The sequence below is a fragment of the Temnothorax americanus genome, unplaced genomic scaffold, assembly GCF_048541705.1.
Source record: "Temnothorax americanus isolate GAGA-0224 unplaced genomic scaffold, ASM4854170v1 Scaffold68, whole genome shotgun sequence".
Classification (NCBI taxonomy): domain Eukaryota; kingdom Metazoa; phylum Arthropoda; class Insecta; order Hymenoptera; family Formicidae; genus Temnothorax; species Temnothorax americanus.
The window spans coordinates 617,773-635,916 of NW_027509790.1; the positions used below are offsets into that span (position 1 = coordinate 617,773).

The 18,144-nt window shown below is 43.8% G+C and overlaps 1 protein-coding gene and 1 long non-coding RNA gene across 2 annotated transcripts in view; one reads left to right on the forward strand and one right to left on the reverse strand.

Annotated features, from left to right (window-relative positions):
- LOC143905842 (uncharacterized) overlaps positions 1–18,144 on the reverse strand; it is a 127,317-nt gene that overhangs the window by 24,959 nt on the left and 84,214 nt on the right. The gene's annotated exons all lie outside the window — the stretch shown is intronic.
- LOC143905837 (uncharacterized) lies at positions 13,851–17,046 on the forward strand. The gene is made up of 4 exons (XM_077421471.1): positions 13,851–13,940; positions 14,100–14,145; positions 15,037–15,489; positions 16,194–17,046. The coding sequence occupies exons 1-4, from the start codon at positions 13,935–13,937 to the stop codon at positions 16,202–16,204; spliced, it is 516 nt and encodes a 171-aa protein (XP_077277597.1). The 5' UTR covers positions 13,851–13,934; the 3' UTR covers positions 16,205–17,046.

Below are 18,144 nucleotides of genomic sequence, written 5' to 3' on the forward strand. Positions count from 1 at the left end.
CTCAAAGAGATGACTCATCCCTTCAAAATGTTCGCCCAACGAGATCTGACAGTTTGACAGACGGGCGTAACGCGCTTCCACTTTCCCTCTCGTTGCCTCCACTCGGTCAGTGATAAGGAAGGAACGAGCGCGCGCCGCGGAGAATCGAAGAGCATCGGGACGTGACGACTACGGAACGCGCGATGTCGTCGGCCTCCGATAGCCTTGACACGGTGCACTCGAGGTGGGCAACGAGAAGGAGACGACGAAGAAAGAAAGAGGCGGGGGCCGACCCACCTCCCTCCCCACCCCCAGTTGCATCCAACTCCGCTGCAGCTCTGCCATTGCACTCATATAGCGATCTTGCGCAATCAGCGCGCGAGCCGATGCGAGAGTTAACGATTACGAGCTTGGTCGCGACACAAAAGAGTTACGGGTACTTTCTCCCTGATATTGCTCTGGTCCTTTTTGCCCGCCGAACTACTTTATCTCAACGCGACGCATCCCATTCGGTTTGGGTGACGCAATCGTAAGCAGGATTGTCAACGGCGAATTCTTCGACGCGTGGGCGATTCTACCAGGATTTTTCTGTGCAACAAACCGACGTGATCGACGAAGTGAACAAAAGACACGAATAATCAATTATTATAAAATATTATAAACATCAATTTCCAAACTGCTCCCCGTTGTAGAATATTTTACGTCGATTCGCGTATTTTATTCATATCCTTCTAAAGCAATTTTTTTTATTGCACACACGACAATAAACGCGCACGTAAACTAATATAATGTTATACTGGATTATTATACTAGCATTTATTAAATGTATGTAATTAAAAGTGAAAGCGAGGGAAATATTGTGCAATAAACGGTATATAAAACGTGATAAAAAAATGTCTATACACTTTCTTACTTTATTTACGATCTCTTTGAACTTATAGATTCATATCCTTTAGTAACAATTCAATTAGTCATTTTCCTTCACTTTCTATAACTCTTAACACTTTAGATATCGTTATAATTAAATTATAAGTTAAGATTTCATTAAAGTTAAATTCCACTCGGAACTGAATAAAGATTAAAGCTCCTTCTCTCTTCCCTTCCACCCCTCTCTCTCTCTCTCTCTCTCTATTTACACTTTTAAGATAAGAGATTTACAAAAACTCGAACTTTCAAGCCGCTTCAAATTTGAGTTTTAAGCCACTAATTAAAGTTTTTCGGCGGTAACGCGGTCTGTTGGGAATTATTAAGAATGACAGGAAGGCTTCCGAAAGGAAGCACAGAAACAACGGAACTGACTGCTCCGTTCGGGTCGATTGGTGGACCGGACCTGACAATTAGCGGTTTAGCACACAATATATTTGCTTCCAATTGACTCGCGTTCGAATCAACGGACGTTTGCGTCGCGACCGTTCGGTAATTAGGAATTAAAGCGGATGGGATCGTCATATCGCGGCACGGCGGAGCGCACGCACTATACTCGGCCGCGTCGCCCGCCGCTTTCCACGTATGGCGCCTAGATGACATCCCTCGCGCGCGTTGCGTCGAGAGGAACACAGGCGTGAGAACACGAGAAACCACTTCGTCTCGCCGAGATAGAATTAATTAGAGGAGCGTACGCGCGCGTAAAACGGGCGACGATGCCGCGGCGGGGGATCAATACCTGCAATTCGCGTATGCGGCGACTAATACTTCATTTCCCGGATAAATCAGTACACGGCGCGCGCGCTCGACGAACGTCAAATATAAATCACCTTCGCAAAGGCATAAATTTATCCTTCGAGAGGATGGATATAACAGTTTCGATTGAAGATAATTAAAAATATCTTCGAGAAATATGTGTGACATGTCACCGCTCGGTATAAGAGCGAAACGTCGCAGGTGTGACAAATTACATTAATCTCGCCCGCGAACCTCGGTTTGTCGGCTATACGAATTCGTATGACGGAATACGTATGACGGAAGTTTTTGCGCGTCGCGATATTTCGTGTCAAGGATAAATGCCTTTTTTGGATTGTTCCATTTTTTTTATCACTGACATATTCTGCGAGGAGACAAAGAAGTAGTGCCGGTCTACTTGGTAACTTTGTTCTCTCTTTTCTCATGTTAATTCCCATGCCGAGACACAATCCTATATGCGTGAATTTCGAAATCTAAACGTGCGAAGTGCGACGAATGGACTTTACGACGAACAGCTCTTTTAGCTGGAAAATTGATGACGATGACACATTGGAATGAAAGAGAAGCGAAAGCACAGTTAACAAAAAATATTATAAAATATAAAAATAATGTAGAAATGTAGAAAAAAAACAGTAAAAATGTTGCAGATGCAAATTGGCGTACAATTTATTAATAGATTATAACTGATATCAATAAACATAATTAAGTCCTCTTCTTTCATATAGTAACACGCTCATGCTTTGGAACGTTCCGACGTAATTTACTGTGAAAACCGCAATTTACGCTCTGTTTTCAATAGCAGCTTTCATAAAAACAAATAACGCAAACATGTCACTGCTAATTTTATATTATTTAGCCGCGTATAAAACGGTGAATCACTTTATGTTACAGAAATAAAAGCCATTGAATCGACGACGTACAATTATCAGAATAGGTGGCCCGTTACGATATGCAATTGTGCAATTAAACTTCCATTTATCGCGTCAAATTATCTCCTTTTAACCCTGATAATTGCGTTCATCATCAGTTTTTGCAAAACAAAAAAGCAAAAAAAAATTCTCGAAAGGCAATAAGATATAACGTCAAAGTAATTATGTGCAAAAATTGGAACTTTATCCCGGCCAATTTGTATCACTGCTCCACGATCTGTACCGGCACATTGTATAGCCAGAAGGTAAGGAAATATGATGAATACGAAAAATGTTGATTTTCAGAGGGCCGAAACAGTTTCGAAACTGCGCGTGTTCGTCGATTACGTTGCTCGCATTTTTCAGCTGCGCGAGCACCGGCAAATAATCGGCGAATAGACGGCTGCGGAATGCTCGGAAAGCCGTGGAAAATATTCCGCGAGGCAAATCGATCTTCCAGAAAAGTAAACACGAATCTATTCTCCGGCCTAGCCGAGAGCGAGGAATTGCCCGGAGCCGCGTGATCGACAAGGCGGATGATGTAGCGTTTCTTCCCCGCGCGGAGAAAGAACGATCGATAGCAGCGATAAGTTTCGCGCACAGCCGCGGGGAATCGAATTCTTAGTGAAGTTCGACGTGGCGAAAACTAGAAGAAAATGCGTCAGAAGAATTTGTGATACGTATATACGCGCTTAATACTTCAATCACGCTCGTGCATGCATTCGTCACTTTTCGTACGCGAGTACGAAGTACGAAGTACGAAGAATCTGCAGTAAAATTTAATTAATTTTAATTACGAATTAAATTTTTTATGAATTAATTCTTAGTATTACCAGTCAAAAGAAAACGCACGGGGTGCGACGGTTTGATATATATTCTACAATCTACATATCAAAATTAATGTCTCTGAATATATCGCGAAGATAAATGTTGATTTTGAAACTTCGAAGTTATTTTTCTTGAGACTCGCGCTCATTAAACGTCATGTAGCTCATTAAAATCTTGTCGTTTTAAGCTTCACGATATATCAGAGTTATACGTAATACTCGTATACATACATGTCGAATGTGACCGGCAATTAAAAGTGTTCGCTTCGTTCCAATAATTCAGGACCGCGAAGGGGCTGTGGCTTTGGGCCAAGGAATTCGTGTGTGCAAGACCAGAACGGGAGGCAAAAAATAAACCGGGTGGGTCGAAATTTCTAACACCGATAAACGATCGCGCGCGAGCAAAGAAGTCCGAGATCGCGTCATCGGTCCAGGCGTGCCGGGAATGCCGGTGGAAAAGCTCGGTAGAGAATATCCAGCGTCGGGAAACCGAGACGCGGGGCAGGGTGGGGGGGGGAGAAAAAAGGAAAGGAGAAGCGCTCGAATTCCCGCGCGACAGAATTCTCACGTGATTCCTCGAGTGGAATTCGATGACGGCGTTGCCCTCTGATGTCGACGCTGTCGCGTCGACCGCCCGAGCTCGGATTGCTACATCCGCGATTGGCAGCTGTCCATCGGTGCGACCGATGTTCGATCGACGCGATGGATCGTCGCCGATGAACCGAGCGCTAACACTACGCGCGTCCTCCCCCGATCAATCGGCGCGCTTACCAATCCCGATTGTACGTGCGAGATTATCGATCCGCATATCAGCTATATAACGCGGCGTCATAATGCACGTGTAAATGCACCTCTACCGCGCGCGAGAAGGCCACCTTACAAGGGAGACGTTGACACGTTTGATAAAACAAGCTTTACCTGATAAAACGTCAACTCCGGATATTCGTTTAGGTTTATTTAACACGTCGCCCGCACTAAGCGTTCATTGCCTGCGGCGGTTTTTCCGCGGGTTTTTCTCAAAGGCCAATGCAGCAATGCAACACACACAATGCCGGTGGCGTTTAATAAAAATTACGTCATGAGTATGGTTAGTGGTAATTAAATTTCGTCGCAAAGAACTCAAGGAATTTTTGTTCGTGGAAGAATACGTGGAAATGTACGAGAGATTGACGAGAAGATAAATGTAATAATTACAGAAAGGAGAGATAGAGATCGCAATTATAGGATGTAACTATATATACATAGGAAGGGATGAGAAGCGGAAGATATGGCGCGGGGTCGCCGACAGGAAGCAGAAAAGGTGGATAAAACGGAGAAGAGGTAGAAAATCAATTTCTGTAGCACCTGGACCGTCGTCTCTCGCTCGATAATTCGTGCGAATACCCTCGATGCTTACACCTCGTTTGGCACGAGAGACCCTTCGTCGGGGGGGGGGGGCGGGGGGGGGCGTCGAATCGTCAAAGTCGACGGAGCGAGTGGAGGCCCTCGAGCCCTTCGTTCAAGTTTTTCCGTGGGGAGTATACGCGACGATAGTGCGCCAAGACGCGCCACTATATTTCAAAAGAGAAAAATCTTCGCGAAGAAGTGGCTACTTCATAACGTGTCTTTGCGTCTGCAAAATTTGCTCTCGTCCATGGACAAGTGCAATTTCGCCTGGATCGTTAATCGAAACATCAGCTTCGAGGAACACAAAATCGAAGGTCTCGCTGACACTTCGAGATTAATATGTAATAATGTTGACAATTGTTAATATTTAAACTAAAATTGTCTTCGAAGGGTGGACTTTTCAAAATCGAATTTCACAAAAAGCTAAAAAGATATCGGTTTCTTAATGGCTTAATTGACGTATTTCAGATTACATTCAATTCTTCTTATTTTACATTTCATGACTTGTAATAAACAGATAAAATAATACACAGGTCAAAAACTGTTATAGAATATAAATTGAACATTATTAGCACCAAAATGGCAATTTCTCTAAAGTGAATTAATCCGTTGTCGCTAAGAGAAGCAATGTGCAAAAAGTGACATATCGAAGACACGAATGTCAGCAGGAACTCGAAGTAATTCGAACATCGTCGGGAGTCGTTCGGGCGATGCTCGCGAGCGTAAAGACGCGTGTAAAGGAGTGAGCTAAGTTGCAGATAGGAGCGGCTTCAACTTCTCTCGCGAGGGGCGTCCTTAAAGTGCTTAGAGGCACCGAAGCGGAATCGATTTCTTGATAGACGTGCGCGGTGATTCACAAGTCACTACCGCGACAACGACGACGACGACGACGACGACGGCGACGACGACGGCGACGGCGACGGCGACGTCACCGAAGACAAGTAAAATCTTACCGGTTTAATCACGGCCGTCACTAATGAAATTCATTAGATACTCTCGGGTAGATACTCCCTTTGCGACACGTTCCGTCACCCGACCTGCCGCGGTACGCGGTACTCGTCGTTGAGACACCTCGCGCGTCTACTCTTTCCACATCCGCGACAATCTACAATTTTTGACGAGGATAACTCAACTTGCGTAAGAGCGGGCAAGAGTACGTCGCGTACTCATTTCGCTCGAAGTAATGGCAGTAACTACACACTGGCGCGCGCAAAAACCAGAAACATTTTCGGACGAGAAGGAAAAAGAAACAGAAGGCGGCGACGAAATAAAGAAAGAGAGAACTTTACCGATTTGTTATCGACTCCTTTGAGTCCAATAAGTCACGCACGTGCACGTATCGTTTTAATTGGCTGCTTAATTACACGCAACAAATACCGAGCCGAACACGTAACCCGGAAACGGACGACGACGGTATTGTCCGAAAATGTTTCTGATTTCGCGCGCGCGTCATTGCGCGTCTCAGTGTGTCTGTTACTGCCATTACTTCGAGTGAAATGAGTACGCGACGTACTCTTGCACACTCTCTTACGCAAGTTGAGTTATCCTCGTACGCGGAACAGGCGCGTAACTGTTATCAGTTTTTATATAGAATTTTTCTTTTGCAACTCTTTCGACTTTTTCTTATATAATCTGTAATTGAGAAAGAGAAGAAGAAAGAGAAAGAGAGAAAAAAATGAATCGCTATTTATTAGACGGTTCTGGAACGCTGTCTTCTCAAACGTAAGACTGCACACTTTAAAACTTTTAAAACAAGGAAAGTATAGCGATTAATATAGATAACAACTATAAAAAGAAAATCTAATGAATTACTGTTTAACTGGAGAAAGAAAGAAAAGTGTGCGTATGTGAAAAGGGGCGGGGAACACTATTACACCAGCGTTTTTAAAAAAAGATCCTTTTATCTTCATTCTCAACCATCATGATTGCACTCGTCGATATTGCACGCGAGCTTATCGAATTAGAAGGAGAATTTCGGTCAAAATTTCATTCGGCAAATGTTGCTGCGCAGCGAACGATCCGATTTTTTTTCCCACCGCCATCCGCGTGTATTTACACACCCGGGCGTTCCCCGCATACGAGAGTCACAAATCGTGCCATGCCCCGTACCACCGCGACCGCTTCTCATGCGGCCGCCGCCATAAATCGAGAGGCAATTTGTCCGAACCGGTCACGCTCTTTCGTCCCTCGTGTCTCGTAATAGTTGGTGGCCGGGTTTCATTTATGCCCGGACCCCTTTGAATTCCGTATACGAACTGTAATTCGCGGTTGCGAGCTAAGGGCCGATTCTGCGCAAGTGGTTCCTAGCCATTTGCCGCGCTGTTTGGCCCCCCCTTTTCCGATTTTATCAAGCACAGTTAGTTCCGAAGCGCTTAATCTGTCGATTAATACACCTATATTCATGATTGAAACACATTTTTTTGAATATATTATATGAAAATAAAGCACATCATTTCGAATTGATTATATTTAATAACGCAAGATTCTGTGTGCAATTCTGTATATGTAATTAATGAATAGATTATTGCCTTAATAAAATTATACATATACATATATAATATGATATGTATGTATAATTTTATTAAAATAATCAGCTTCGTTAATTATATACACATAAAATCTTGCATAGAATATATATGTATCGATAATATACCTTCACATAGGGCAAATGTAGGATCGATAAATATTATCCTATCAACTTTAATTATTGTGCAAAATAATATCGATAATATATTTAACACAAAAATTTTCAAATTATATCCCAACAGAAATAACAAAATGACCAATGTGGGAGAACGTTTCCTCAAAAATATCTAATAATGGAATGCACCCGCAAATTGAGTGACGAAAACGAGACGCGTGCATTTGTCGCCGCGCAATTTACATCTCTATCGTAATATCGCGTGACTTTTCGCAGTCGCGCATTACCCTCGTCCGTCGATCGTTCATCTCTGCTTTGCATTTAGCGTGTACCTACGTTTTATATAGGCCGAATTTGCATACTTTGTCTGCAACGTAGCCTTGCCTCGGCGGATTTTAGAGCTCTTTCCGGCATTTGTCCGCCGGTTACGAAAGAGATTGCCGTGGGTATCTTCGCGAGAATCCCCCCTTTTCGCGATTCTCATTGTTTTGATTACGACGCAACGCGTCAAGAGCCGTACATTAACGCGTTAATCCCTCCTCCTTTCATACGGCAGCCAATTTGCAATTTATTTCAAATGCAATATACGCCTGTCTCATAGCCGTACATCTGCAGCGTGAAGCGACCGTCATTAGGCATAATTTAACGATTCTTGTTGAAATGAGTTCCTAGCCATGATCCGCGTTACGATATCGATTCATATAAGTGTGACGCACTCAAATCCGCAACTTCTCTGCACGTATCACGCTCCGATTTTCGGATTTCGCGTCGGATCCGGCTTTAATTGGACTTTCCGCTAACGTTGGCGTCGCTCGTAATAAGCAAGATGCATTTCCGCGTCCCAGCATGTGTTGTGTGCGCACACGTTCGTCGAGTCTTAACCGTGACAAATACCTCGATTGTTATATCTGTTCCATAGCGTGTTGTGACATACGCGACGTTCCGGGTAACATTAGCTTATCCCTTGAGGAGTTGCGCGCCGACTTCAAGCTTGCACGACACGAACGTTCAATATACGACGCGGCTGCAGATTTCAGAATAGAAACCCGAGCGGAATGATTTAAAAGACCGATATTGTATATTTATTGCGCGTGTATCGATTTAAAGTCTATTTGCGGTTAACGTCTGTTTGCGTATAACGATCATAGACTTACCATAGTTCTGAATTTGAAAGGCAAACGACGGATTTTGCGACACAAAACGGCGTTCGCAGTTGCAAAACGCTAGAAATTTGAAATTAAATAACGTTAGCTAATTTTAGAGGTCGCCATCTATAATCATAATCGATCGATTACACGGCGACGATATTAAGCGACCAAGTTTCCGCGGCGCGAGATCATTTATAATTCCTGATGACGAAGATTACCAGTCAGCGCTGACACAGTACTGTATTAAGAAGCCGGCATAATGGCCGACAACCGGGACACTTAATATAATTATCCTTACGCGGAGGAGGGAAAAGCTATACGTATGAAGCACCGCCTGACAGACAATGCCGCTCATTACCGCCTCTATCGGCGTTGCCGCCCGAGCTGTTCTCGTAACGAGCGGTGGCAGGTCGCGATTTTCAGGACGATAACCCAATAATCCTGCGAAAAGATCGTCCGCCGCGGAGAACGAAACATCGGATGCAGATCTGCATTTATTCCTACAAAATTCGTATGCGTATGCGTGTTGCGCAGGTAAATCTAATTATTCGCACTCTGCAATTTTCGAGCCCCCTTTCGTATGTTAGAAATAAGATAAAAACAGATATTACATGTACATACAAAACCTTAAGAAATCGAAATATTTCTCAAGTAAGATATACAGATGATGCTACAGAATTTTTTTTTAATTTATGAATTAATTTTAGAAATGTTTGTTAAGGAAGAGACTATTATTTATAAATTTTTTACTGTTTCAAAGATATCGATATTCGGGCGGCGGTGTGCGTGGTCTAGTGGTAGAGGGCCAGACTCGTAATCTGAGGAACCAGGTTCGAGTTCACTAGAGCCATGTAACATGGAAAAGTTTTTTTCCGAAAAACCGCGCTCCCCTCCGTGCAAGATGCGGAGAAAACTGGGCCGGCGTCTTTCGGAAGAGACGTTAAACCGTTGGTCCAAAGAAGGAAACAGTAAGGTAGTGGATGAATTGAAGGTTAGGGTTGGGTAGGTACGTCCCTTCAAAACGTCCTTTAAGGCCCCTTGGGGTATATAAAATAAAAATCTTTATCCTTTATCCTTTTATAGCGATATTCATTTTCCCGAAGTGACATTACGACCACGTTGAAAAACGTAAGCAGGATTTGATTTGCACAGTACTGACCGTAAATGCGAGCTCGACCTGTCGGCTTTACGTCGGCTTTATTCGGTCACTCTGTCACACTGTTCCCGGCAGTTTCACCTATTTGCACTGCTCGTCAAACTACACGCGCAGCGCTTCGTTATGCATTTGAACAACTTCTAACGAGGGCGACAACTTGCCAGATCGCCGCTTGATTCTATATCGATCCTTGACAAATATATGATACGAACACTTGAATAAGACGCGCAAGACCTGCAACGCTTGCACCTGCGTTCGACACATGTATTTTTAATGTGCAATTAACGCTCTCCAAACGCGTGCAAGTCCTAATAACGACAACAGAGTTTTGGAGTTCCGAAATTTACGTATAATTGTAATCGTATAATTAAATCGTGAAAAATGTGTGATTCACGCGTTTCAGCCATTAAAAATCTTTTCCATAATCTTCCAATGTCAGAAGAATTATATTTTACAAAGTTCGCACATTCAACTTTAAACCATATTTCTTTAAAAACTAAATTTTACTTAATTTAAATGATATTTTTTCTCAAACTTCGTACGGACAATTTCTTCTTTAATATATGTCATTATTACTCTGTCATTAGGTGTGCCATCAATTTTCGCTAATGAGAAAATCCTTTCAACTTTAAGAGCTCGAGTTCTGTGGAAGATGTTTTTAGAAGAGGAGACGGTGAATCCGGGATGCTCTTGAATCTCATACATCTCAATTCCGTGCATAATGGTGCATTATATTTGGCATTGAGAAACCAGCAACAAAAGCGGAATACTGGTCGTCGATCCAGAACCTGGCTCGACACTCTCGCCTGAGGGTACACTTCGGTTTTTCCGGCGAAAAAATCCCGCGGTCTCAGGCGCCGACCGGTTTTCACCTCCTGACCGTGAGGCACGTAATATTACGTCACGTACTTGTAGCGTCCCGCGGCTCGAGAGAGAGAGAGGTTCCATCGCCCTTTCTCGATGTCGACGATGCACGCGCATTTTGCAACTCACTTCGAACGTACACAACCTCCCTCGATCAATAATGTTCGCCATTTATTTCTTGCTCACGTATATCAGGGAAAACCCGGTTAGGAGTAAGGAAAATCAAGCTCGCGATATGTACCTTATATATATATATATATATATATATATATATATATATATGTATATATATAGACTCGATTTATCTAATTATCATCATGCACACAGCGGGATGAAACGTTGCCTTAAGGCGACGAAGTATGTCAGTAGACGGTATCAATCCTCGTAGTGTTGATCAAGATAAATTCTTTGCGATTTTGCAAACTGAGAATGCTTGACCTAAATATCGCGCGCCCCAAAAATAAATAGTCTTGAATAAACGTAACTCTTATGTTATTGATTAAGTACTCTTGATATGAAAAAGGCTTCGTACCCAAGCATATTTTACAATATTTTCTATATCAAGAGTCTTCAATTTTATGTTCTGTACTAAATGTACTACGTATATAATATTGGGTAATTACCTTATTATAATGCGCCTTAAATGCACCGCGTAATATCGGGTTCACCTTGGTCTGCAGGAATTTAGCGTGTACGAGGCGCAGTATCTAATACATTCTATTATACTTAAATAAAAGAAGGTACCTTAACCATCCTGTCATAACTCATGCTAAAACTGCTCAGGATTATAATACGGTCTAACTTTCACTATAGAGCGGAGATCAGGTTCGATATAGGTCGGTTGGCGATTCCGCATTTCTGGAGGCCAGTAGTCCGCTTTTACGATTACACCGTGCACGTGATCGTCGAGATAGTTGTGAACTTTAGATATTAGGCAGTCACCGACATTAAGATACTAAGCGATCGAAATAATTCCGTTAAGTTTGCAAACGATGCATTCCAAGGAGAACGCGCCGGTTATCTCAGAGGCGCTTTTGCGTCTTGCGAACTTCCAAACGTGATTACGCAAACGCTGCATATTAATGTTGCACCAATTAAATAATAAGATATTATGTGCGCGCGTGTCATGTGTGTGCAAAGCTGTCGCTTCTTCATACTCCTCTTCACGACGGGGTGACAGCTCTCATTAATTACTGCCTCGAGTACGCTCGACCTTGATTCTTGATATACCATCAATGACCGGCATTGTCCATCCGAATTACTCATATCGATCATATCGCGCGGTTTGATGAGCTAACCGAGCGCGAAGAGGTCAGGCACGTCCGCGCGGACATCGGCACGGTGAAAGGCCAGGAAAGCCTTCGCCTTCTACAGAGTATCTCGGTTGCTTTTTGTACGACGATCGAGAGTAAAGCGCGAACTACAGTCACGCACGCGCGAGACGTTACCTCGCCGGCACGAAGAATGATCGCCGCTGAGCGACGATCCATTATCGCTTCATGCATTGTTTCCCGAAGCGCGATTAAGCGGATGCGTTCCTGAACGAAGTACAACTAAAAAGTAAAGGAAAAAAGAATGGAGACGAAGCACCTTCCTCTGACTTGCGCAATATTTGCTCGATGTCGAATTAATATTGATGTTATATTAATATTGATGCTGGAGAACTTATATCAGGGTATTAATCTGCTATTGATCTATGCTACTTGATTTATTAGCTAATTAGCAATGACTATCTCAAGTACGATTCGCAGTTATTATCATTATCATTTTATATGAATAATCTCAGGCGGCTATTATAAACGCTATCTTTTCATCGGCGTATTGTCTTCATCGCTATTTTGATTTTAACTTGGTAAACGGTGTTATTAATTTTCCGTCACGGATAGTGTTATTGTCCATTAATCTTATTTCTCGACCATGGCTCCTATCTGATTGCTCTACGATTTGACATACGACGTCATCGGGAACACGTTCCCCTGACGAAACCGTGGCGATCGTCTCGGGCGATCAGTTGTTGCGTTAAGAAGGATTATCACAGGAATAGCAATTTATTTACGTAGCCTCTAATAATAATAAAGGCGGTGTCCTGGCGAGTGCACGTTGCCAAGTGATTACCACCTGGAGATAAAAATGCCTCGGAGATGTTTATCTCCTCGTATGGAACTTGCACAATTTCGCGCACCGCGCCACGGTAACCGCGGCGTGTCTACGCATTGGCCAACTCCCTCGAGTGAGGCTTTCCTTTTCTATACAACTAATTTTCGCTTTTGCGACTAATGCCTAAAACCGGAGTCAACAAATAAGAGATCTAATCTTTTAGACAATAGACAAATTTCGCAATAGACTATTCGCGACTTTTTTCAAGGCAATGGCTTAAATAATAAACAGATTATATAATTGATGTTTTATATTCTACTTTGAATAGATTACGCAACAGTTTCGTGTACTCATAAATTCAAAAAAAAACCACGGAATGTTAAATAGGTAAAAAAAATCTAATACTATTATAAATGGAGACTTTTCAAACGCGTAACCACGGCGATCAAAATTCGGTTCACACAAGAGGTAAGTCTTTGACTCCAGATTACAACGATCTGACCCGACAGTTCCATTTTCGAAACACCTTGTACAAGTATGATTTGCTCACTCGGCGAGAGCAGAGAACGAGGCCGGATGGGTTAATATCAAGAAAGAGTCGCCGGCACGCGTGTCCGGACTGAAGAAGCGTCTCCAGACTGGGAGAACGTCTGTGTCCCGGGGTTTCCGGTCCAGCGAGCACGATTCGCCGGCGCGATAATTACTACCGCGCCGAGCATACGGAACAGAGATTCCGCAATCGGCGTGCAGTTGCGCCCTGGGGCTACGTTCTCCTTCTGAAAAGGCGAATATTCCGTGAACGTCGCGCGATTATCTTGGCCGATGAATCATCGCCGCGTTTCCCGCCAACGAGGTCGCCGCGTTACCACACGCGGCCACCCCTCTTCGTCCGAGAGCGGGTGTCGCGAATGTCGCGAGTCCCCGCGGAGAGACGAGAGGCCTCTCCGCCTCTCGATCTCGGGGGACAGGCCGTCGGATGTCAAGATTAGCGTCATGGCGTCTCGTTATCGCGCGGCGACGCATGAGAGGGTGGGGAGGCGGTCGTCTGGAACGGTGCGGCGACGGGGATTTTCGTAGTCGACGGTGATGGTGACGGTGGTGGGTATACGAAAGTCGGGTTTCATGATCCAGAAGAAGAACACGCGGGGGGGAAGGGAAGACGGGAAGGGCGGGGGCCCCGGCCGCGAAGAAAGGCAGGAGCTATAAAAGAGCCGACGGGCCCGACGATGGGCATCAAACACCTCCGACATGAAGGTACGTAGAAGTGGATCCAAACGCGAATACGCACATACGCACGTCTCTCTTCTATAACGTTAATATACATATGTCGAACAATCGTGGCACACACTCTTTCGCGCAGATCAATTTCTTGCGATTTTTAAAGCTCTCAGCCTATCCGTTCTCTCGTTGCAGGTGTTCGTAGTCACGCTCGTGCTGGCGCTCGTCGCCACCGCATACGGTGAGTACAATGAGAGGGATTATGGAAACGACGGCCGGGGATTACGGCGGGGTGTTCCGCGTGTGAAGTGTTCGCGGCGTTTTTAACCACCTCCTCGGTACGGCAGAATCCGAAAAGTGGTTGCAACTGACTGTAAACGTGCCAATTCGCTAGTGCCATATATATATACATAAACGTGAAAATATCTATTTTATTCTATCCCATTTACAAAATAAATTTATAATTAAACGTAAGACGAATTGTGAACATAGGACGAATTAGAAAAGTTTGCGAATTAAAAACTTTAAAATGTCAGGATATATCTGTGTCTGACATTATCTTTTTTTTGTAAAATGCCCATAATTTTTAATAACAATAGTTACTAATTATTTTTTCAAAAGGTTATCGCAAATTCCAAGGAAATTAATTATTGTCGTTACTACCATATGGCAAGAATTATCATTTGAAATAACAGCTGTACTGTTGTTATTATTTGCATTTACAAGCGAGACGAATGGACAGATACCATAAATTATATTCCTCTTTCAATTTTTTATATGATTACTAATTAGTTGGTTTAACGATATTAAATGGGCTCATAAGATTTAATCCCAGAGCGATTTGTACTTGCCTCCTGCCCTTTGAGACGACTTACACAATCAGCAGAATAAAACCAGTCTTCTTGTTGCAATCATAAAATACCTCGTGGCAATTTGCGAACCGACATGACCGCGCGCAACCACCTGGTACCGAGCTCCCAGTTGCACAAAGAAAGTCGATAAATCGTACATCGCGCAAACATACACGTCCCACCTCTCTGTATAAATTGCAAGTGATTACTACCTAACTGGGAATCGGAATTTTCGAATACGATAAAAAATAATGGAATCGATCATGATCTCGAAATTACAGGTGGTTATATAAGCAGCGGTGGCGGATTCGGCAGCGGTGGATATGGCGGTGGCGGATTCGGCGGCGGTAGCAGTGGATGGAAGTTCGGGGGCGGAGGTGGATACGGCGGCGGCGGCGGCGGCGGCTATGGCGGCGGAGATGGCGGATGGAAGCTCGGCGGTGGTGGATTCGGCGGCGGCGGCGGCAGCGGCGGTTACGGCGGTGGTGGAAAGATCATCAAGGTGATAACGCTCAGCAGCGGCGGCGGCGGATATGGCGGAGGCGGCAGCAGCGGATGGAAGTTCGGTGGTGGAAGTGGAGGATTCGGCGGCGGAGGATACGGTGGCAGCAGCGGGTGGAAATTCGGTGGTGGAAGTAGCGGATTCGGCGGCGGACTCGGCAGCGGAGGATGGAAACTAGGCGGCGGTGGCGGGTACGGCGGTGGCGGTGGCGGATACGGCGGCGGCGGTGGAGGTGAGATGCGTTACCGTGTATATTATAATGTTAATTTTATTATTGCGATCAATCAATTGCTTCAATATAAATAAATCGTCTTTAACCTCAGAGAGAACCGTCGAGAGGATAAGTCGCGTAAATCAACTTTTCTTTCTAAAAAATTATTGCTGTGTAATTAATATTTTTTTCTTCATAATTATTGTGCAACCATGCGCGATCCGACACGCATTAATACGCATCTTAAGATTATTTATTGTATACATTAACTTCCAGGCTAATAACATTGCTCACAGTGAACTATCGGCGCAAAATTCGTTCGTTGATTAATTTAAATAAAAAAGAATGTAAATATATTTAATGAACAAAAAGTATCAATCCCCTGAAAAAAATGTCTAAATTTTTAGATTATTAAAATATTGTAGATCTCTTATATACATCACATACATATAGGTATATGTGATGACATTTATATCGAGATCGAGTTGCTTAAATCCATTAATATCGGTAATCCTCGCAACTCGTTTTAACTTATACAGTTATTAAATCATCCTTTACCTCGGACAGGACTGCCAAGAGAGGATAAGCCACATAAATTAACTTTCTTTTTTTGGAAATTTATCACCGTGTAATTCCCATTCTTTTTTTTTATCATCGCACCGCCACGCGCAGTCAGGCATTAACATACATTTCAGGCTTATTCATGATATAAATTAAACTTCCAGGCTGGTGGTAATACTCACGGTGTTCAAGAGCAAACCGAACAAAATTCGTTCGCCGATCATCCGCGCATATCTCGGCCGTAAACATCGATCGTCGTCGATAAGGAAATCAACTCGCGTCTGGCCCTTTTTATCCTTCGATCCTCGTCGGACCGTCATCGGAAGACCAAAGAAGCCAAAATCGGGACATCGCATGAGGCGGAGTCAAGAAGTTGCCCGGTATATCGCCGAATAAATCCGCAAGAGAAAGCGTTACAGCGTTACAACGCACGAGGCATCCTCTTCGCTACCCTTCACCACCAAGCGCAGGGATATCTCTTGGAAACAGCGAACGATATCGTCGCCTCGCATCCGGCCATTCGAACTAGCCGCCGTGTCGTCTAAGGCGAAACGACTTCCTTCTCGACGGCATAGCGTTTTCTCTTCGCGTGCCCGCCGCTCGCCTCCCGTTTCTTCCATCGCAATCCGGAAAATCGGCGAACGTTCCATTTACGAGCGAATCGCGCGGCCTGATATTTCAATTCCGCTTCCACGTATGAACATTTGCCCACCTCATCTCCCGTTTACTTAACCCCCCGCGCTCACTTCCGAGGATCGGAAGCGTCGGAGTAAGGCACTCCCCACCGGCACGACACATTTAGCCCATTACAAACACATAACCGTGTAATTCCGGGTATTATCCCGGATGCCTCGAGCACGAGCGGAGCAAAAGTGATGAAAAACTGCAAAATCACACCTGGTGAAAAAAAATAGCGCAGTGATCCATCCCACGCACACTTTTCTCTCTTCCTTTATTGCTTGGACCACCCCGTTCGATTCAATGATCCACAATAAACGAGTCATATTGATAGAATAATGATGTATCGATCTTTGTTTTTCATTATTACGCCCTCCCCGGGCTGGCGAGTGCCGTAATTCTCTTTGCCAGCGAAATATGTCTCTAATGCGCGCGCGCGCACACGGGAAAAAATTGAACGTGGCCGCCGCTACCGATTTACCGATTCTGTATCCATCGATTTATGTATCCGCGATGATCTTGCATAACCGGGCCGAAATTAAAACCGTAAACGCCCGGCGGACTCACCGAGAGAGATATTGCCGAACGTATAAATTTTCTCGCGCCGCACTCGCTCTATTACGATATTGCGCCATCGGCATGAATATCGTATTTAGATGTATATTTTCCATGCAACGTAATGCTCGCGATCGAGAAAGGCGACGCGCGCGTATAAAAGTTTTTCATTAATCTTCAGCGACCGTTCTATTGACCAGCAGTATTTATTCAAATGTTTAAAGTTATAATTCACGTACTCGCATTTTTTCTCTACGTCCACCAGTTTAATTTCACGTGTTATGGGATGGAGCAGCAGATGGACGTTCGGTGACATTTTTATTCTTTGCATAATGACATACATTACGTAATATTATATTTGATCTTTAACCTTTAGTCAGCGTATATAATAGCGTAAATGTCCGACATTTGCCGGAATGTGTTTCTCCAGATATCATGCAATCTCCGCGTAGCAATTTAATAATTTCGTACTCAACTTTATATTATTATATTGATATAGCGGATAAAAAAGAATCGCTTCTCTCTATTCGGGACACGGGGAAATAAATGGGATTGGTCTAATTCAGGAGGTACGTAATGAGCAGTAACTTTTAATGTGTGGCACAACGTGCCAGGATAAACGTTAAGAGACACGTACACACACAATAAGTTTTCTCCATTGCGTGACTTCAATAGCCGTGCAAGTAATATCACGGTAATTACATTCTATTCGCGTGTCGCATGAAAGCAAAACGACTCGATTTGTCGCTTAACATTGATATCACAAGAATATGTGTATTTCGTCACCCTTTTGCCGATCATCCTCATCAATAGTGCATAATTACCGCTGCGTAATGTATATTTTTACGCGTAATATAAAATTTATTTCTCACTCTTATCCAG

Bases quoted from the DNA above. Each gene is read 5' to 3' on its own strand.
- LOC143905837 (XM_077421471.1), top strand. The intron at 14,146-15,036 runs GTGAGTACAATG...TCGAAATTACAG, and splicing joins GCTCGTCGCCACCGCATACG to GTGGTTATATAAGCAGCGGT.